Consider the following 23,146-nt stretch of genomic DNA (forward strand, 5'->3'; position numbering starts at 1 on the left):
TGTTTTCATATAGAATAAATTATTTCACAACATTTTAGGTAGAAAAGTTCAACATCCTATGACAGGACTTTGGCAACCTTATGAAGGGGTCAATAGATCTGAAACATATCTCCGTTCTTTTTTTAGCTACTTAATGACCATTTTCCATAAAATGAAAAGTTCGTGCAAATTAGCATTTAGACACATTTGCAATAGTTATTTTTAATTGTCAAAATTTGAAATGCAAAACTTCAATTGGATAAATTAAATTTGTCAATTACGAATTTAATACAATTTTCATTAACTGTACTAAGAAACGTGTACGTAGCAATAAATTTAATTACGTCGCATATATTACCAATAATGATAGTGATTTCAAGAGATTCAGTATTTTATCCCTGAAAAATTGTTTAACGGTGTTTTAACTTATTCAATTACTAAGGGGTGAACCTTCATAAGTGGAAGAAAAATCATAGAGTATAAAATATTCTATGTTAACTCCATAGCAAGATATTATAATGATTTGTCCACATAAAAATTGTGTGCTTATATTATATAATAATAATAATTATTATTATTATTAAACGTATACGTTACAAAATTGATTGTAACAAGTCCGACTCGATAAAACGTAAAAAATGTTATACACAAAACCTTCTAATTTCATGTATGATAGTTTTGTATAATTTTCACATATTGTATGTATAACTGATTCAATTATAAACGTTGCTATGGCAACAATTCATAGACTAGCGATTTTTTCACCAACAAGTACTTACCTCAAAATTGTTACATATATAAATACGAAGGTATTTAATTTATTAACTAGTTTTTCATTCACTTTTCTCTGTAAATTCATAGGACACCACCAAGAAAATTTTGATCTAGTGAAAGATTTTACTTAATTATAAATACAGACTTTTCTCACATTAAATTTATTTTAGGGTGCTACAAAACTCATTAATTAGAAAAAGTTGTATAAATTTATATTAATATATTATTAAATCCGGTAAAAGCTCGGAAGAGAATGATTCATAATTCCAATAGTAGGAAGTAACAAAAGTTCATTCAATATGCAATCAAGTCGTTTATCTGAAAAATAACTGTTTTTGGAAGTAAAAGAAAAGGTGATTGAAATTTTCATTGAAACTAATATTTGGCAAAATACCGATAAGCAATGTTATCTTTTCAGCTTGAAAAATCATAATTTTATGTAGATTATAAAGGAATTTTTCCAGCAAAAAGTAGTTGAGTAAAATTCGTTACATGATAAACTTTTTTGTAATATTCAATGAAATTGTTTCCAAAGTTATCTAAAAAATAAGCATAGAATCAATCAGATTCAATTTTGATTCGCTAAATAAATAAAATGTGCACTCATCCGCAAAAAGCCTATGCAACATTCAGTTATATTTACCATATTATAAAGGTGGCTTAGAGCGGAGAATAAAGCGATAACATTGTTTATCAAATACTTGAAAATCAAATCTCGAAATCTGCAGTGATAGTGCAATATAATTTTTCTCCCAAATCATCACCGTTGCGATGATAAAATGAACTTCAAATATTATTACTAACTTATTAATACAAAATAATATATCCTTGGATCAAAATATGACAATTTTATTAATGATCTGTTTATAAAATTTAAAATTGGGGCAATCATTGAATGTAGATAATCTCGAAACTTTACGAGTACAATCGAGTAACCAGAGCCGACAAAAACAAAACGTCTTAAGCGCAACCGAAACGCAGTAGAAAAAATGTTATTTTTTATTGTCTGACGCCTTTGCGCAAGAGCATACAGATTTTCATGATATACGACCCAGTGATTTACTTATAATGCACATTGTGCACTATACGTATATTTTGTCACACGCAGTTTTGTTGCTCGGATATCATAAATTTATAATGCAAAAGTCGTTTAAATATTATTACAATTATCACTCGACCCGAAATTCGAGCGTCAATAGTATAAAAGTAAACGACTTTGCCGCAGTCTGGCAAACCGAAGCAGCAGCAGCAGCAGCAAGTGAATTCATTGTGATTTTTAGCCGTGAAAAGAGCAAAAGTTTCAATAATGAGGTCCATCGTGCTTTTCGCGTTCCTCGTCATCGCCGTGCTGAGTTTTCACTCGGAGCCCGTCAACGCTCAGCTAGGTCATTATTGAGAGATTCTCTCGTCGAAAGCTTATTGGACAGTGCAAATAACGTCGTATACATTTTACATTTGCAGATCTGTTGGGTGGACTGTTGGGAGGTGATGGTGGCGGTCTCTTGGGCGGATTGTTGGGCGGCGGTGGTGGCGACAGCTCTGAGGAAGGAAAGGGCGGCAGCGAGGGTGGACTCGGCGGAGTTACCAAGGTAAAGGTTTTTTTTACATCAAGTATCATGCAAAGCTTTACATGAAAAATAAAATGTGAATGTGATCGTAGGTTTTGGGACCGGTGACCGGCATTCTCGGTGGACTGGGAAAGAAAAAATAAGCATCCTGTAGGATTTTACAATTTTTACGGAATTCTTAGCGCCTTTTTATTCATTACAATCATTTTAGGAAATTTGCTATCAAGTTTATATTACGTCACAGACGTATACTGAAATTTTCATCACATCGTCATATATATATCAATGTCAGTTACTGAACATACAGAATAAATATTACACATAATTTACAACAAGTGATATACCTTTTAATTTAATTTAATACATTTTCCATTTTTTTCAAACTTTGTATCATATGCGTATTCGATAAAAATGCATTTAAGAATAAGTCATAGACGGATCCTGATTTATTGTTCATGATTACTCGTAAAATAAGCTAACAATTAATTACAAATAAAATTCCTTTTTTCGAATCAATCGGTCTCGAGGCTACCTCTGGGCCTGCTAAGATGTCCAATGGTACAATTTCTCGGTGCTCGTCCCGTTCTGCGCATTCGGCCTACAAAAAATCAAAATCAAAATTTGTGACATCGATACATTTCGTGATAGGAAAACTTTCCAAAACTAAAACAAAAAATTTATTACGAGAATAGACTAAAAAAATAAAAGAATCGACTATTCGACGAATTTTCTCTTGCAAAAATCGTAAACTAAAATTTGCGTTTTTCGAACGAGGACGACGACGACGCCCCACGCGCGTGCATAAAACCGTATCGCAAATTTTTGTGCTGTCGCAGAGTCGTAATATAGCGTGAATTGAGTAGTGCGACGCGATAAAACAAACTCTGCGAGTAGCTTCTATCATGCGAATGCGTATACGTGCAAAAGAATAACGAATGCGAATTCGATTCGTATTTTGCTTTTTTCATCCTTTCAAACGACAAACTGCGTCAGGTAGCGGCGGCAGTGTGTCGATGATGAAAAATCTTGACTCGACGTTGGTCTAGTGCTCTGCGTGTACGGTAAAATTTTTGAAACTTCGTAACAAACTTTTTTTTGGGTAATAGAGTACGCAGGCCTCTCCGCTTATCCGAGTAATGTACAATAGGTTATTATAAAGTTTTTAGGGTAAAATGAATTCCTCATTTTGCTTCATAATAGAAAGAAATAATGATGGACTATTCATCGGTAAAATAAGGTATACAATTTGACTTTGTTTTCTTTTGTATTATGAACATTTATAAACAAGCGAGTACTGTTCCTAAAAAGTTGATAGATGGTGTATCGCGTTCGAAAGTTCGATGTAACCACATTGAAAGCTCCATTGCTCGCACTTGTTTTAAAACTGATACCCGGTGGTGTAAAAGAGAATTTACCAATTTGTAAATAGAATCCTGTACTTTTTATCTGCAGGGACATGGCTATAGTAAAATGAATTCTTGTAACTAATGGAAACTGAGAGACAACTGCGCGAGTTTAACTTTCCGACGCCCTTTTTTACCTCAGTTTGCACGGGCAAAAAATACATTTTTACCTGCATATAGTACTATTTTTCAGTTATCCTTGGTACATACGTACATAACTTGAGTTTATCTATTGGCGCGCCTTTTCCGGAATGCATAAGAATGTCGGCATGTGCTTTTGTGCTATCCATTTTTTCTTTTTTCTTTTTGCATCATGTAACGGAAATTTTTCATGTTCTCTCCCTTATAAGCTCGACGCTCTTATACGCGCCGTTTGACAAAAAGAAAAAATTTTTAAAAAAGATCGCTTAGTTTCTGTTTGGGACAAAAAAAATATCATCTCTGCATCGAGGAAAATATTTATCTTGCACTTGTGCGCGCCCGCCTCAAACCCGTCCTGAATTGTGATCACGACCCGAAGAACCAAGCTCATTACGAAATGTTATTTCTTTTGATAAGATATAGTACGTCGTCGATTTCGCGCTGACAATGCGCGGGATCGATTTTTTTCTCTCTCGTGTTATGCATAAAGACACCGAGACACGTCAAAAAAGTCTGAAAATTCGCCCGATACGTATACGTTCTCGCGCGTCTAAGGAGTTAACTTTTCTCTCTCTCTCTCTCTCTCTCTCTCTTGGCAACGTATCATCACGCAAAGATCAGCGCCGAAAACTTTCCCGAAATCTAAAGCGATCGCGTGTCATTGCTGATTTACCCTTCATCGCCCGGTATGCCCCCGCGTCTGTGTATATGCACACTCGCGTGTTTTGCCTGATGCACCGCCGTCAGCGAGTGACGACGACTGCGACTCATGCGACGACGCGATTACATTATACATATACTTTGCCGGGGAAAACGAAACGGTTTTACCGACAGACAAAAGCTATGAATTCCGAGATATATATACCGAACAATAGCCAGTCGTGTGCACAGGGAGGATCGCCTAGTTTAACACCCGTTTCCATGCGTCCATGCGAAATTCGCCGAGATTGCGATCCGAGTAAGATATCGCACGGATGTATAAACGTCGATGTTTTTTCGATTTTATACAGCGAACGAAGGTAATACCCGACAGTTGTACGTGTTGACAGGGGGGATGCTATGTTGTATACAGTAAACGAATGAAGAAATAACGCAGTCGAACGTCTTTCGTTACCATGTTCGATTTTATTGTATCGTTTTATTTTTTTCTAAGATATATAATTTATACTATTCTACTGAAACTTTGGTTAGTCATTCTTTTTTTTGTGGAAGTTTCTATAAAATCATGAACTCATGTATACTTATTTCAACGTTTATTATTCAATCTTTTTTTTTTCATCTATTTATCTGCGCACATGAATGGGAGAGAAAAAAAAATGAATCGTAACAAATCTACGATATGAACAACTTATAATGTAAATGTATACCTGCAACAAAGTGTTAAAAAATTTCTGTCTCCCTTTACTTTTCGGATATTACAATTAAGAGCAATATATTCACGCAACGAAGAGTAATCTTAGATGTAATAAAAAGTATAATAGTCGTAATAATGAATAATAATCATAAATCGTAAAATAAGTAATAATGTAAACATTACAGATACTCTCTCTCTCTCTGACTTATATAAAATTAAAGTGGCGCATCCAAGTTCCGCAAGTATTTTTATTTTTGCATTATGCAATGAATACGGAATTAAAATGAGCTTGTGACGCTTTCATATTTCTTAGCAATGATGATACTTTTTTTATATTTTACAATTATAATAAATTTATAATATAATATTACGCTTAATGTTACGTTCAAAAGTAGGCGTTATTACATCATGTACTTTTTCTATTATAATATGTATTTCGTTATTTGTGTTTAAAAATTTTTCATTTTCCAAAGCAGTGTGTTGTTTTGTATCATAATTTTTCATTTAATAATTGTCTCTTGAATTAAAAGTTCTGATTAGGTGGAAAATACCTTTGTACGTCAACGTACACATAAAACATTTTTTCTGATGCAAGATGAAAATATTCTCGTGTGTAAATATTAAGCTTGGGCGAGCATAAAACATTGATTTAGTCGTTACATTTTCTTCGATTAAACATTTAACAAATAAAAAATAAAATTTCTTACATCGTAACAAAAAAAAATGAAGTGAGTACAGCAGTAAATAATAATCATGAGGGACGTTACATATCTCACGGACGATTGGCAGTCAGCAAATATACGCTCGACACAATTGACACATAGAAAGCTGCTACAACGTTAATACTCTTTTTTAAATATGGGATAGTAAAAAATTGTTACAACGTGTTGTGTGTTTCATTTCTTTCTTTCGTAATTTTTTTTTAATTCGAGCTTATTATCGTTGCATGTCATAAGCTGGGTCTTTTTTTTGTTTAAAAGCGCAGTTTCTTCATTAAAAAATCGAAGTAACAAGCACAAATTAGTACAATCGATTTGTGCATATTGTGGTAAAACAATTTTGACATCATCGGTGCATTAAAAAATTTCGATAACATGTGATATTAATTTGTTCTTTCAACATTGACAAAGGCACAGCCTGATTATACACATATACACTCAACTATGATATATATCTTTTTTTCTCTTTCTATGTCACCCTCTATCTCCTAAATATTTCGTACAGCAAAGCTCAGCAGCACATGAATCGCTTATCTTGTATACACGTGTACATAAACATATACAATCACGATACACCTGCAATCAAGCAGCACGCGTGTACGTGTATGTGAGCCTGTGTGTGTACGTGGGTGAGGAAGAGAGTGAGTGAGAGAGAGTTAATGTCAGAAACGATGCGCATGTAAGGCGTTGATTGGGCTACATTATGTATTCCATGGTAGATACATTTAGTCTAGCATACATACATCAGGTAGACCCAAGCTTTGACGTCGTCAACATCGTCTTAAACTAAAAACACGCCACGTATATATTATGGTGCAGTAGTAGATATGCATAAACACATACATACTAGAGCGCACACGTAGACCGACACACGTACAAGTAAACTTCGAGGTTTGGTCGATCAATAATTAAAAGCTGATTTATCGCGCACGAACGCATGAATATTAATCATTGTAAATATAGATATATTATATCTAGTTAATCCAATTATTTTTCGGTATTTTTTTTCGATATTATATAATGTATATAAACTATTTTCGTTAACCGTGTGTAATTATAATATTTTTTACGTGTTTTCAACTTAGCTTTTTTTCTCAAAAGAACAATATATAGCATTTCATAATTATTATAATAATATATAATAGTAGAAGTGTGCTAAAATTGAGTAGTTCATAATAATTATAATATATACAGCAATTCAGGAGTGTTTCGAGTAAAAAGTTTAAGCTTTTTGCTTGTCTCCTTGCAATTATTACACAATACAATATATTCTAGGCGAGTGCAATTTTTTTTCTTAGCATAATATAACTAGTCATAGTGATAGATTATATAGATAGGACAGGCAACAAATGTGTTGTGTTGATTGTTGTTGTGGTGATGGTGGTTGTTTTTTTCTAGATTTAGGATGTCGCAACCTCGAGCCGGGACTGCCGTACTGCAACAGATACCCCCAATTAATTAGAACAGAAAGCTTAACTTGAGAGATTAAAGCTTGGTTTTTTGTGCATAATCAAAAGGCAAAAAAATATTAATTTTAAGCTGCTTTAACAACGTTTTATATTTAATTGAAACGCAGAAAAGAAACTAACTTAAGCTCTAGTTCAACATTATAACTCAATCGGAAAGAAAAATATCTTTAGCAAATGCGGAAAGAGTACATTTAGTAAGTCATTAAAAAATATAGATTTCAAGTTGTAAATTTAATACATGTCAAGTTAATGAATTTTCTTTTTTTTTTTTTTTCATTTTACTTTGTTGTTGAAGCAGTTTAAAATATATAATCGTATTACGAAAAAATATACTATAATGTATAGTATAATATTTTACAAGCCTGGAAAATTGCAAAAATCGTTAGTATTATTATGGTAAATCGTAAACATAACACACATTTCATGTTATAATAATCAATTGTTATTTTCATCTTGGTACTCATTCTAGAAAACAGATGCTGTTAATTAAAAAACAAACCAAACTGTTAATTTGGCCAAACATAACAGGGGTTGAATGAAGTAAAAAGCTGTTAAAATTCGATACAAGTTCTTAGTTAGTACAGCATGATAGCTAATAATTGTTCGATGCAATTATTATCTTGCTATCTTGGTTCGAATATTTTACCTTTTCTAAAGATAAAGTGAAGTCGACATTCGAATGAGAATTTTTTAATTTATAAAGAACAGAGCATGAACATCGGAACACAAAATATAACATCTCCAGTCAGCGATTCTTGTTTATAGATACGCTCGTGCTATTTATCGGTCGAATGTAACAAAAAAATAGCGTAGAAAAAAGTTAAGAAGCTTTGTATACTGTTTCCTTTTCTATGGTTCTCAATTTTATGACCCAACCATTTCCGATTTTCATGCTTTGTAGAGAATAACATTTCTCGCATGTGCTCCGAACTAAATAGAGTTTCAGTCTGTAAACAACGGCAAAAAAAAGATAAAGAAAGAAGTTTTCACGCAGTACGAGAGCTTTCCAGTCTCGAAAATGTTTGTTACGTAAAATAAAGATAATCTCATTTTTAACGAATGAAAGAAAAGTTACAAAATCGAAACTTGAAATCAAAATATTATGATGATTTTATCAATGATTTATTATTGGTGAGTTTTCAATTTTTAAAAATTTTAAAAATAAACAATAAATAAATTTCAAAAATATTGGATGTGAGTTGTTTTCTTTTTTTTTTTTGAAATTGCATAGATAGAGAGAAGCTGCATGCGAGTAAAAAAACAATGATAGAACAATTCATCAATGTTCGGATGAATTCGAAGAATTACTTTACATGAATTTGAGAAATTCATAATGTCTCAAATGTTTTAATTACTGAGCTAATAACTCATAAAAAGTTTTATAAATAGCAAATAAAGAATTTTTGAGTTTACATATGGTTTATAAAAAGAGCAAGATTTATAAATATCAAAATAATCATCATCATAAATTAAAAAAGTTAAAATATCAGTTATAAAATCATAAAAGCATGAATGTTGTCAGCGATAAAAAATACAACATAAAATATCGAAAATCTCAAATTAAGCAGGAGTTTCATGAATACCTTCGTTTAATAACGGGCAGCTTTCCTCCGGTTCATGTTAAAGAATCGGAACTGCAATCGCAATTGTAGGTCTTTCCGTACTGTTGGGAAAGAGTAAAAAAAAACAAAATGATGGATTTTGGTCTTGAAACGAATGTAAGCGATTTTTTTATTTCAAGTAAAGGAAGAAAACTTGATTTTACGAGAAAGTTTGATAAAGAGTTCTAAGTGTTAAAAATAGATAGTTATTGTTAAGTGAAAGAATTTCAACAGCTTGATCTTAGCAGAATGTGTATATCAATTACAAAGACTACATTTGCTTGAGATACAAATAACTTTCAACTAAACGTTCAGTTGTTGCTTTTGAAATCCTTCCAAAGTACTTTTGTTTTATAAATATATTATACATATATTCATGACTTGTTGACTATGTTTAATAATTGTAAGTAAAATATGTGAGCATCTGAAAAAAATGTTTGTGTCTCCTATCCATGGTAGTGTAGCGCGAACTCTTGATAGTTTATCCTCCTATTTTGTTATGTGTACTTAAAAACTCAAAATAAAAAATTATGTTCTAAATCTAATTGTATAACTATATTATCTAAAAGTAAAAATAAACGGCCCTTACTTAAATAAAAATTAAAAAAGGAAAATTAACTTATTTTGCTAAACGAAACTTGCTTATGCGAGCTCAATCAAAAAACATAAAATGAAAAATGTTGCTTTTTGACCTATTGGACGAACAATTATTTTAAATTAAAAGATGCATTAATACTTGCCACTAAAGAATTAATTTACGTAACAAAAAAATTTGTGACTAAAAAGAAAACAAAAAATATGAGGCTTATTAACTGGACATGAAAAATTTGAACAAGTCAACACTTTTTCAATCATTTTACAGTATTATGAAACTGACTTCAAATTGTATATTTCACATTTATTCTACTCACTGCCATTCCAAACTCATTTATTCGTGTCAGCTTCATTTGCTTCATGTCCTTGTAATTTTTTTTGTCTATAACTTTTTTTCTCAACGCGTACAACTAAACAATTTTAAAAAGTAAAAAAATATCCGAATCAGTAGATTTCATCAAAATTATGATGAATTGTTGATTAGTCGTTATCTTAGAATGCAAAATGAATTTTTTTTTAGAAATAGTGAGTAAGAATAATTCTTTAAATGCATTGAATTTGAATGAACTTATTTTGCTTTTTAATCAATGGATAACTATTGTGAAGATCATTTTTACAAATGAATGAACAAGATGTTCAAACTGAACAAACCATATCAGTCAAAATAATTTTGACGAATATATGATATATTTAAGCCAAACTGATTTTTTGAAGTAGAATTGAAGGGATACATGAAAGTAAGTTTTAATATTGGAGAATATCGACATAGATAACAGGGGAGATTCAAAAAGCTCGAAAGCATAAGCAATTCTAATACTATACCACTGTGACTCGATCAAAAAGTACATATAAATTGAGAAGTATCAGAGAAAAATCGGGTGGATTTCAGGATAATCACTTGAAAGCTTGAAAGGGGGAAGCAAAAATATATTTCATATAGAAAAAAATTCGTGTCCTACCAGTATAACTAACGGTATACTCTGGATTTTTCAATCGTTTTACTGAAATAAGAGGAAAAAATTTTATTCCAGTGTAAAAAAATAATTTACGTCAATAATTGAAGATTATCAAAATGCCTTCTTCTTATTAAATCAGGATAAACCTATTGTTTTTTATAATTACTTGGTAATTAGTCACTTCATTCTTAGGAGAGCAATTTCAAACAATGGTATTGTTTGAATCAGAAAAAAATTGGGTCACAGATATTTTGGAAGAACATAATTTGGTTGTGGGGTGGGGCACATGCCATTCCAGGATTATATAATTACCTCCAAGTCGATAGAAAAGTAATGGAGATGAGATAGCGGGATGAATTTGCAAGTATAGTGAATTAAAGCTCAAGGTGTGGTGACTACGAAGCAATTAAATGATTCAGAAGACTTAGGAGAACATTTTGAACATGATATCTTCGTTTTCAGCCATACAGTTGCTTCCATCTAGTAAAAAAATAGTTTCAAGCTTGTATTATAGAATGAAGTGAATCGATTGATCAAGCTTGATATTAATAGACTGTTTATGCTATTGAAATGCTTATAAAAATAATGACTATAGTTGAAATGTATCCTGTAAATAATAATGTCATTAAAACGTAATTTAAACACGATTAAGATGAATATTCAGCAGCTCTCCAGCCAGGCTATATCTAAAATGTAAGCTTTGAATTGTTATGAATTATCATAAAATACCTTATTAATAAAGTAAAATAAAATGTTAAACTTATTATTAAAATTCATTAATGATTTGCCAATAAATCGATTTAAGAGAAATATAACACTTACTCCTATCAATGTTTCGCTGAAGATGCGCTGCCACTCTGTGTCTAGCATCGTTGAATTCTAGGTGGAGTCCAAGTCTAAGTAATGTTGGATTTTGCTCTACCAGTTGTGTGATTTCCATTTCAATTTTATTGCCCAAAACTTGAGACCTCTGTAAAAATAAATGAAAAAAAAGAATTACTTTTTATTCTTCAATCAAAAAGTAATAAATTATTTAAACCATACCTGATTTGAGCATCTGAACTCTTCAATAGCCTTTGTATTTAAAAGAGACTTGACGAGTTTAACTATCACAGGTGGGCTTATGAAATTAGTTTCCACGCTAAAAAATTAAAAATTATTGTTATTTGAAGTTTCATATTTACTTGATTTATAGCATGCTTTGTTAAACACTTACTTAAGAACACGCAGAGTAGAATTCTTTTCTAAAGCATCTGCTAATCTTTGAGCAGCCTTATCTGTAAGCCCTACATTTGTTAAACTGAGTGTTTCAAGATGTGTATTATTCTCAATAGCTTCAAAAAGTTGCATGAATTTTTCATCTGAAATATTCTGTAACAATAAGTAAAATATTGAAATTATTATTTGTTGTGGATAAATATTATTATAAAACAATAATAATACACCATTCAATAGTACCTTAATATTATTCCAGTTAACGTCAGCCAATAAGTGATCATCCTCACGAACTCTTCTTATAGTGTCATCAACATCTGTATCATTAGGGGGATCCATAGGGAAAACTTTTGGTTGACTTGCTTTTGTTATACCATCCCAACCCATACCCAAGGGTTGCCCAGAGTTTAATAGAGATGCATGGTATTGATCTTGGTTCATCATCGAATGGAAACCAAGAATAGCTAAACAACACAATGGAAAGAGTAAGTTTCACTTTTATAATTATTTCAAAATTTAACTTTTTTTTATTTTATAATAAATTAATTTACCGGCAAGATCAATGATTTCATCTTCAGTGGCATTAGATAGAGCTTGCTCATATTCATCACCCAAATCAATGGCAATTTGTTCGTTTACTTCTTTTTCTTTCAAACTTTCTGTGACAGGTGGTATCCACTAAAAATAAATCAGAATTTTAGTATTTTAGATAAGTATTAAAAATATTATATCTAATTTCATATAATTTTGAAAGTCTTATAATAACAATTTGAGTTTAAATGCATTGATAAAAGTAGAAAAGATGTGTAATTTTATTATATAAGATCTGAGGTATGGTTAGAAAATATAAGTCAATTTTTCTAATACTAACTTTCTTTCCTCTAACAACTCCTGGTACATAAGGCTTTATTTCTGGAATATCAGGTGTTTCCAGTGCTTGTTTATTGATGTGCTCAATCAACTTTTTTCTATTTAATGGTCCTGTTGGAGTCTTAGTGCACTCATAGCTACAACGCTGTGAAGGTGGCATAAAACTGTCCTGAAATTATAAAAGTTGAAACATTAGTATAACTAGCATAAAAGCAATTGTAATACTACAATAAGATCACTTACATCTGGATCAACTTCTTTGGCCAAAATATTGATCTCTTCAGGAGTGAGCTGAGACAATAGCTCATCTACGTCTACATCATCGTATTCACTCAGATCCTTGCCATATAATTTTGCGGCTGTCGTCATGGTGGTTTTTTTAGTTGAAGATGATGTCTGAAAATAATTAATTTCATTAATAAATCAAATCTTTAAAACGAATCATGTAATAGATCTAATTGATGATTATGTTTAAGAGTTTGAAAATAGATCATTTATTTTGGCATCAATTCTTATCTATTTGCCAAACATTTTAATTATCAATAAGACATCAATGTGTCATCATTTAAATGTCAATTTGATCTGAAAACTAAACCATTGACACAAATTGGTTTTAGAAGTAGAAGATTGTTTAAAATCATTTTGTGTAAATATAAGTCGTTGGATCTGATAAAAAAAATAAATTGAAATTTTTGAATCCTTAATTTTCATGAGATGAAAAAGAGGCGTAAACAAGATTCAACGAAAAATCCTTTACATATAAAATTTTTTAAGAATTTTAGGTAAACTGTCAAACTTTTAATGTCACTGCACTCTCACGTCGAATAAATATACTATATTCCCCAAGCAGAACGGGATCACCTCTCAGCAATAAAATCAATCGTCGAAGTTCACGTTACGAAGAAAGAAGAAAAAATAGGTACAACGACCGAATCAACAATAAAAAAATGACTGTACTCGATAATCGATAAGAAAGAACTGACGAGCTCTTTATCTCAGACTGCTATATGCGAGTGTCATTCGGGACTCGAGACGTCGTCGTCGGTCGAATCGTCATCGATCGTCGGCACCTTATAATATACAAATAAACGACGAGGATACGTAATGTTGTTGGGCGTATAGATCATCAGCTCCGAGAGAGAGAGAGAGAGAGAGAGAGAGAGAGAGAGAGAGAGAGAGAGAGATCGGAGCGCGCGGAATACCTCGGGCGTAGATCCAAAAATTTTATTACGGCGTGCCTCGGGCTGATGCCCTTTGGCCTCGTATTGATTTTTCTCGCGTATCGTCAACACACAACGCACAAATAGTATACACACAGCCCTCTGTAGCTGTAGCAGCCGCCGCAGCCGCCACCGCTGCTCTTCGCGTGTTTCCTTTATGTAAACTGTTTCTGAAAGATGCTCACCTAATTAGAACAACAAGTTACGAGATATCGTTTGTGTAACGCAAAGCTTATTTATGCGTTTTATTATTGGCACTCGACCGAACTGATAGAGAGACTACACGAGAAACACAACACAGAATAAGACAGCAATATCGTAGCACTGCACGCACTGACACCGACAGCGCCCTATCTCGCCTCGGATTTTTGATAGTCCACCGACTGGTTTTTATGCGTCGATGACAACGCTCTCCTCGCAGATTTTAAGCGTCTGTGTGTGTGTGCGTGTACGAGTGTGCACGAGTGTGCGTACTCTATGACTCATAAACTATCTAGCGCACAAAAACACCGTGTCTGTGGAGTATATATGCGTGCGTGCGTCGTCGAGCCTCGCTCTATGGAGACGAGAACAGTGAATTGAGCGAGGTTAGGTAGGGCGTCCAAGCACACTGCAATATTATACGCGAATGTTTGGCGTATTTTATCTACTATATGTATACTAGTATAGTACAGTACAGCAGAGGCTCTCGGTACACCGGTGCGCGTGACCGTTAATAAACCCACGTTCGCATGCGTCTTTTTACCGTCAACCGGTGTGCGTGCGTAAATCGATATATACGTAGTGAATTTCGTTTTTTTTTTTGCTCTGCAGACTCGCTGCGTGGGAGGCAAGACGATGATATCGGAACTTGGTCGGTTTTTCATAAATGAAAATTTTCGTCTTGGATTTTTCGAAGATCGATATGCTTATGCTCATATTACTGAAAATGCAATCGTAACGCACACCTGAGTGTACACATCATGACCCGATATTCGATTGCGATCGGTCGACTTTTACCCGCTCGATCGACTCGATAATCACGAGTGCAGGCGTTGCGAGATAACTTATGCACGGATTTTAATCCTCGCACACATGCGTACATGATTAATCGACGTAGGCTATATCATTACAGAAATCGATCGATCTGCTCGCCGTGCTCGGCTCTCTTTGGTCGCGCATCGGAGCGCAACCGATCGCTACATACAATTTTTAAGTTAAAATTAATGTAAGAGTCGAGAAAGGCGATCTTTTGTACAAAAGTTCTTCGATTAAACCTCTTTGATTTATACAATTATTTTGATTTTGCCATTTACAGATTTACAGATGAAGGTACTGGCCATCTCGTGGAGGAAGCTGGCTTTAATTTTGATCGAATTATAATGGATTTTTCAAAGAAAAACTTTAACCAAAATGTTTAAATTTTACGAACAGAATTAAATTTTTTGGTTTATTTCTCGTTTAAAAATAACGTATTTGATTGCATTTTCCGATTGAACTGCTCCTCTTGTATACGAGCGTAACTTTGCGTGGGCTACTTCCGTATTCAATAATTAAAAATACTTTATGCAACTTTTTTAGACATTGGCGTAACAAAAGATTAGAGTTGAAATTTCAATGAAATTTCATAAATTCATTTATTAATACACTTTAATGGTGTTAAAAATTTACATCATCACACCGGATATCGAGAAATATTGTTGACACAATTTCTTTATTTTATTAATTTCATTACTATCGTCGTAAATATAATCATTATTTACATATTTATCGAACATATGAAAAGAAGCTTCAAGTTCTGAATTCATGTTTCTTTCGTGTAGTCTCATATACGAAAACGCGTGTCTCGTTGCAGCTTAATTTTTTTGGTGTCCTCTAAGACGTTTTTTCATCGGGCAACGAAACGGCGCGATTATTATTTTTTAAACATATCGTGCTCGACGAACCATTTCACGATCTCGAGACGTCGCTTTGTTTCAGTTCGTATAATATCCTCTGTTCTCGAGACTTTCGACGCGGGTCAGAGCGCTAGACGCCAGCCTGCCGATATTTGGAAATACATTACTATACTTATTAACGTGTTTTAAACTTTTTTGTTACAATCATATTACAAATGTTAAGTGTATTTCAAATTACTTAAAACAACAATTTAACTGTTTCAAAAAATTTAAACCGAAAACGTAAACAATACTTTGAAAATTCACCACTAGATGGCGAGTACCTTAACCTGTAAATCTGCAAGTGGCAAAGCAAATATAATTGTACAAGTCCAAACCACTTTTTCGGAACGATAATTAAAATTACAAAAGTTTTGGAAAAATTGTTTCGAACTTCTCTAAATGACGAATACGTCTCAACTGTCTATGTTACGTAAATTAAATTAAATTATCGATAGGTGGCCTGAACTTTCATGCAAGCTAATAAATCTTTTTTTTTTACGTTTGATTTTTGTAAGTTCTCAAACTGCACGTATAATAGTACACTTATGTGTAAAACTCAAGCTTGTATCGTATGATATCACGCGCATGATCTTGTGTCAATAAAAAAGAACGACAAACCCCTAGATTAATAGACGCATATACAGTAGTCGATTGTACAATTTGTGCGCCGCGTGAAAAATACGTGCCAAGGTCTGTTTGTGCCTTTAAAGTGAGAAAAGATGCCGCGCCGAGTCGTCTTATTATTATTATTATCATACACCTATAGGTATATATGCTCTACAGCCGGCCGTTCGAACTTGGCGTGGCGGCTGCTACTGTTGTTGCAATTATATACGGCATCACCCGCGCCGCGAGAATAAATAAATAGCAGCAGTCTCCAATTTAATACGTATAATTTAGATAATCGCGTCTGGAACGAGGTAGAGGAGTCGTAAGTTACATAATACATATAGGTAATGATCGCACCATTATGTGAAAAATCATTTTTTGAGTTGTCTCAAGCTGCCAGGGGATAAAACGACGTGTTTTGTGTTTACGACGCGCGATGCATATCCTTCATATGAGTATAATAATATAATACATATAATTATGACTGGAAAGAGGTCGTTCAACTGGCCGATATTTTGGATGAAATTTAAAATAGAGATCGAGTTGTGCGAGCTCGATGCAACGCCTACTTTTTTTTTCACGAACGAAGCGCCGACATTTTGGGCATGGAATTCTCAATTCGTCCTTTAGGATACTGATCCCAAAATCAAAGAGCCTCAACGAAACACACAGCGCAGACACGAAGATATCTATATGATACGTTCGTTCTTTCGTTCCGTATTACGTACGCGTAAGTTACTCCGCGTCGGTACACGAAAACAAAAATAAATATTACCTATTCTCTTACGTCTTAAATCAATCATCGCCGCGCGCGCGCGGCTCTATCGCTTCCGAATACATACATATGTATCGGCCAATGCAATTGATTGATAATCTGCACCAGCAGCAATGACTATACTAGTAGTGCAGCGAGCTGTGCACGTTATAAACGGGAACGCGGAAGTTCCGCAATGCAACGCAACGGCAGCAGCGCGCGTAGGTTTGTGCATGTGTATAACGCACACGGCTCGTATCATAATGTGATTCACGCAACGAGCGACGATGTGTCTTTCGACACCGTCAGCGGGTTAATGATCGTAATTTCTTCTCTTTTTTAGCTCTCTCTTACACAATATCTTAATGATCGATATCATAATATCTGAACGCCTTCGTAAGGGCCTTCGGGTAATACTGCTGCGCATTGCGTGGGTACTGCACATTGGCTTTTGCAGCGCCAAGTTGATCTTGGAAAATCGCGACTCGTTCGGCGCGCGGAGATTTATTTATTGGTTCGTCGACGTTTTTGTGTATACGCATGTCGCGCGGTTATCTCCCGCGACGAGTCGAGCGAGCGGATAAATAACGCGACTCGCGCCTCGTGGACGATTCCGATGCTGCTGCTGCTGTTGAAGTTTGCTCTGCCCGCACACCCGCCCACGCAGACGTAGACACACGCGCAAATACACGTGCAAATATCGGATATTTTTGGCATTTTATATACTGCGTGCGATTATTTACACTTGAAATCGCCAACGCATCGTGCCTAATTTTCTCTTGCGTTTTGCATTATACATACGTAAATATCATACACGAACGGTGCATCGAATGGCGCAAAATTTCGGGTCTAAAAATAAGTACAATGCATCACTTATCGCATCGACCCGCTCGCAATCTTACAACGATTTTATATATAAAAGAGATTCCAACCAGTTTTCGCGCGTATATAACGCTAGAGCTCGTCCAACCGGCTAGACTCGAAATTATATGTAGCTCCGATAGTTTTGTAAAGAAAAACACGCGTTAGGTATATAATCGTTGGGCGCGCGCACGCACAGTTGCGACGTTCTCGCGCGTCCACCTTTTAATACGACAAATAACAATATACACCCACGAAATATACATACGAAACCCGACGTCGTGTATAGAGGTGTGTGTGTCTGCGAGGAATGTGAGCGAGCTGCGACTCCGCGAGATCTCTCTGTCTCATCAAGGTTGGCGTTTTACACGCGCGAAATATATACGTGTATATATTTTATATTATATATTGCCGTATAAGAGAAAGAGAGACAGGCCGATGGATGGATAGACGATCTCTAAGAATAGTGTAGCCGACTAACGTGTGCGCACAGCACAGCACAGCACAGCACACAGACGTGTATGGCACATACTTGCGCGTAGTGTATAAAAATTTTCCGATTATGTGTCTTTTCTCGCTGAGTGCAAGAACTGCATGATAATGCATACAAATACTCTATACACGCACGATAGTTGATTCTAAGCATGACATGCACGAATTTTGGCGTATGTACGTCAAACCAGATTCGTCGTCAATTATTTTTGGGATCAACTCGATTTGCATGCTTTAATTTATAATAATATTATGCGAATTGCGTAAGACTCGATGTACCCCGGGCAACAAAGGGCTATTAAGAAAGATTTACACTGCGTTCGGCTATTTTTCGTGAACGATCGTGGGGCAATTCCACGAAGATGGTCGAGAGTAATAATAAAATTCAACAAAGCCACGATAATCCTCCTCGAGCTCGCCCGCGCGCACGAGTACGTCGTCTTTTTCTCTCCTTTGTGCGCCAGACTCGCATACACAAATATGCACACATGTAGTACACATGACAAAGGAAGACATCATTTTTAGCTGGTGCATGCAGCGCGCGACAAAAAAGGGAAATAGAGAACGTGACGCGCTTGTGCGATTCGATATACATAAGAGCTTTTTTCCCTCTTTTTCTGCTTGCATCCTTAACGCTGCATGCATGTACAGGAATATATAATCGCGATTGTTCCAGAGTAAGTAATGCCATGCAATTTTTTCGATTCGTTTCGATTTAGCACTGCCATATTTATTAACGTTTATTATAATTATCTCCGCGAGCCACACAACAGTAAGTAAAAGCAGCAGCAACTTCTCGTCGCAAGCACGTGTTGAGTGCGGTGCGCTGTTAAAGTAATGGCTTATACATTTTCTATTAACGAACTCGAGAACATCAAACGTATACAGCAGCCGACGCGAACTCGCGGCGTAAAAATAGACCCGCGCAAAACGTCGATGGATCGCGTCCGAAATTATACCTTTTTTCACCCATAATAACGTACACGACTATAAGTGGATGAAAGAATCGATTTCTCTGCGAGCGCTGGAGTCATGAATACATGCCTCGTACGTAGCTGTATACACAGGTAAGCTCAGCAAGCGAGGTCAAATTTACGTTTTAATCTTGAAAATGTTTCAATGTCATCTCTCGTTTTTTGTTGTTGCTGCTGCTGCTGCTACTACCCGCGCATCTCAATGGATCGTTGGTTCATCCTCTCTTTGGCTCTGTGAATCTCAAATTCGTGCGGGGGAATCGGTAAGCTCGCGTAGATGGCGCCCCGCTCGCGAATCGTGTGTAGATCTCACCCTTTCTGGCTTCTGTGCGATCGGGTTCGGCAACGGGCTATAATACCAGCAACAACGCGGGCGGCATCGGCAGATACATCTGCAGCTCTTCTCTCTTTCGCGCGAGCAAAATCTTCAGCATTGCAATACGCAGGAACGAGAGAGAGAGAGAGAGAGAGATGCTCGCTAATGTCTATAAACCCCCTCGAAATAGCAAAGCAGCTCGTCGTCGGATCGGCCTCGTCGAGTCGAGAGTTGCTGCTGTTGCTGTACTTATGTGAGTGTATGCGTGTGAGTGAGTCGGTGTTTGTATACGTCTGTCTGTGTGTGTGTGTGTGTTTCGCCGCTCACTGGCAACGTACCAACGGTCTATACTTGGCCATCGTCGTGCGCTGCGTATAATTATTTATAGATGAAGAGCAGAGCTATAGGTGCTCAACGCACACACACACATACATGTAGCGAGAGAAAGAAAGAACGAACGAGAGATGTATATATTTGCAGAACTTCATAAGTGTATTATATAGCCGCACACAGAGAGCTCGGCCACTGGCCTTCCTTTTCCTTCCCTTGTAGTGTGTGCATCTCATGGCGAGCTGCTGCTACCGTTGCTGGTGCTTCTGTTAACTGCATTGCGTCCAAGCAGCAGCAGCAACAGAAGCAACGGAGAGCCTCGGCATTGCGAGTAGTATATCGCGCATCATCGCGCGCATAGAGAGAAGAAAGAGAAGAAGGAGCACTACTACTGCTCGGCATATAGGCAGAGTAGTGTGCATATGGTATAGCAGCAGCAGAGCACCGCCCGTGACCTAGGCCCGTATTAATAATGTGTAATAGAGACGACGACCACGACTACGATGATATCTCGCTGCATGTATATAGCTGTATATGTATTATATGGCAGTGCTACTCGAGATCTTGCGAGCTGCCATATATTACCGAAATTTAAGTCTCTTCGCTTTTGAGGATATTATGGATCGACCAATAGTACCGTGCGCGTCGATCCGGGCGAGCGGATCTCGCCTTATTTTCTTATTTTCTGCCTCTTTCGGCATGTACAACCTTATCCTACGAGTCCGTCGAGAGAAATCGGTGAATATAATCGGGGGCCTCGAAAGACGCCCGAGCTTTTCATCGCGGTCTTCGTTTTTGCCGACGCAAAGGCTCGTCTCGCGCACCGATCTCTTTGTGTGCAAGCTCTACCCTCGACACAATGGTGCGCAAAAAACGAACGTGTCCGTACGTATACACGCACGCGAAACATTTCCTTTTTCATTTTTCTCGAAACGCCGAGACACCGATAGAGACAGAGACAGAGACAGAGAGAGAGGGACTCAATCACGAGCTTTCGAGCCGTGCGAGCGCCGAGACGCACAGACGCGTGTGTGCCAAAATACACTTTTTCTATTTTCGTTTATTTTGATATTATATACGCGTACGCGCGGGGCCTTTGCGAATACGTTATATACCGCGCGGGATATCATCTCTTTGTGCATTAGCGCGCGCAGTGTGATACGAGAGCGAGAGGAAAAGAGAGTGACACATCTCGTCGACTGTCGCTACTATACCGCAAACCGTATAAACGTAGAAAGACCGCGTATTCCACGACGATTCTCGGCTTCGCTTTTGGAGTTTATATATGGATCGAATTCGATACAAGACATTTCCAAACGAACTACGGCCGCCACGGAATAGCGGAAACTGCTCTGCCTCTGTGGATTCGGTTATTAAGAACGATCACAAAGTAAGCCTACAATGCATCGCGCAGCACGCGCAGAAATTAATCCGCCACTTTCATCTTTATAATCGCTCGTCTCGGTCTACTTCGCCCTCTCGGCTTCTCTTCTGCGCGGCTTCTCTCTCTCTCTCTCCCTGTGTACAGCCGCGTAAATGTCAATTAAATTTTATCCAATTGGACAATTTTCGTACTTGCTACTGCTACTGTTTGCCGCAGAGCTTGAAATTCCGCCTCGCGCGCGAGAAAGACGTTCATCGCTCGAAGCTCGTCTGCGCGCTGCACATCGAAATAGATGAATGAAGTTATGTTATGTACTTGCGGTGGGGGGCAAAAATTGTTGGATCGTTCGCAAGTGCACACGCGCGGACACATGCAGTCGAGCTTTGACACGAATCCAATAGATATAATTCTCTATACCGATGTTTACGACTAGAGTAATTTTGCACTTTAAAATTGATGATCTTCCCCGCGACTCGTTTTACTGTCTGATTTAGTTGCGAGAGATAAGTGTGTAAATTCGGACAAATTGTGTTGTATTATAATTTTTGCTGTGACACTTTAGCCTTTTTTGGTTGTTCATATATTTTCCAACGCAACGAGCCATGTCATCCTTATTTTAATTATGTATCTCAACAGATCGTTAACACGTTGAAACGCAGCAGCGATTCGATCTTTCATCCTCGCGATAATTAAAAGTCAAAGCCGGCTCGACGACGACGACGCGTCGCGAAGAAGAGTTGAACGACCGCAAAACATCCCCGATCGTCTATGGTCTTTTCCGGTGATACATACAGCAGGCAGTGCTCCGATACACGGAATTGCGACGCTTGCGTTTCCACTTCGGTATACGTAAGTGTGTGCGTTTACGACTTCCTTAAAAGTGCACGTATGCACAGAGAGACTCGACCAAATCGAGCGAAGTACTTCTTATTTGTACGCGCGACGTTGCCTATTTGCAGAAAGATACTTTTTCGAGAGACACACATCCGAGCGACCGAAACTTTGAAGGTACTAAACCTTCTACACCGCCGATCGAACCGCGAGGTTAATTTTAAAGACCATATTTATAGTTTATAAAAGAAGTAAAAATAACTCCGGGTCCCGTGACACGAGGTCAGTGCACTTCATGGTGTACGAGCTTGCTCCGCGCGTGTGGATCTCTGCGTGCGTACGCGTAGTAAGTACTATATATACTTAAATTTTATAAACTTGAAGCCTAAGAAAAAACCTCGAGAACGCTTATTGAAAAGATAGGCTAATCGAAAGTATGACTCGCGTGAACCACTTTAATGTAACTATGTATGGGTTCCCACTTGCCGGTTTACATGTAATATGATCCTCGCCACCTTGCGGTGGAAGTCGATATCAATTATTACTAAAATTTCATGTCAAACGATCTTGAGTAAACTCATTTATCGGTATTTGAAATTTTTTTAAACTGAGCAATCGTGCGAATTAATGCATTTTTGTAGATTCTAACGTAACATATTCTAATATGGAATTAATTAAATTGAAATTTTTGTCGAGTTTTAAGTGAAAAAAATTAAAATCAATTGTATCGTAATTGAATTTAATACGCCAGTTTATTAATATCAACACAAGAAAGTGTATTAATAAAGTAATAAATTTAAGACAATTTTGATC

General features: G+C 36.1%; 2 protein-coding genes across 13 annotated transcripts in view; one reads left to right on the forward strand and one right to left on the reverse strand.

The window, feature by feature from the left end:
* The first annotated feature begins 1,970 nt into the window (after positions 1-1,970).
* LOC106657071 (glycine-rich cell wall structural protein-like) lies at positions 1,971-3,348 on the forward strand. The gene is made up of 3 exons (XM_014378353.2): positions 1,971-2,138; positions 2,215-2,342; positions 2,414-3,348. The coding sequence occupies exons 1-3, from the start codon at positions 2,060-2,062 to the stop codon at positions 2,462-2,464; spliced, it is 258 nt and encodes an 85-aa protein (XP_014233839.1). The 5' UTR covers positions 1,971-2,059; the 3' UTR covers positions 2,465-3,348.
* Positions 3,349-7,006: 3,658 nt separating this feature from the next.
* The window catches only part of LOC106657067 (tropomodulin), a 45,494-nt gene continuing 29,354 nt past the window's right edge, over positions 7,007-23,146 (reverse strand). For 3 of the 12 annotated variants that reach the window (XM_014378339.2, XM_023463021.1, XM_023463025.1), the window contains exons 2-10: positions 12,887-13,039; positions 12,645-12,812; positions 12,325-12,451; positions 12,017-12,237; positions 11,775-11,929; positions 11,603-11,699; positions 11,381-11,528; positions 9,920-10,012; positions 7,007-7,373 (exon numbers count right to left, since the gene is read on the reverse strand). In XM_014378339.2, the coding sequence (XP_014233825.1) occupies positions 9,933-10,012; positions 11,381-11,528; positions 11,603-11,699; positions 11,775-11,929; positions 12,017-12,237; positions 12,325-12,451; positions 12,645-12,812; positions 12,887-13,039 (1,149 nt within the window). In that variant the 3' untranslated portion in view covers positions 7,007-7,373; positions 9,920-9,932. The other 9 variants (XM_023463022.1, XM_023463024.1, XM_023463028.1 and 6 more) reach the window with 9 other exon arrangements.

Source organism: Trichogramma pretiosum, unplaced genomic scaffold (assembly GCF_000599845.2).
Source record: "Trichogramma pretiosum strain Unisexual culture from Peru unplaced genomic scaffold, Tpre_2.0 scaffold14, whole genome shotgun sequence".
Lineage (NCBI taxonomy): Eukaryota > Metazoa > Arthropoda > Insecta > Hymenoptera > Trichogrammatidae > Trichogramma > Trichogramma pretiosum.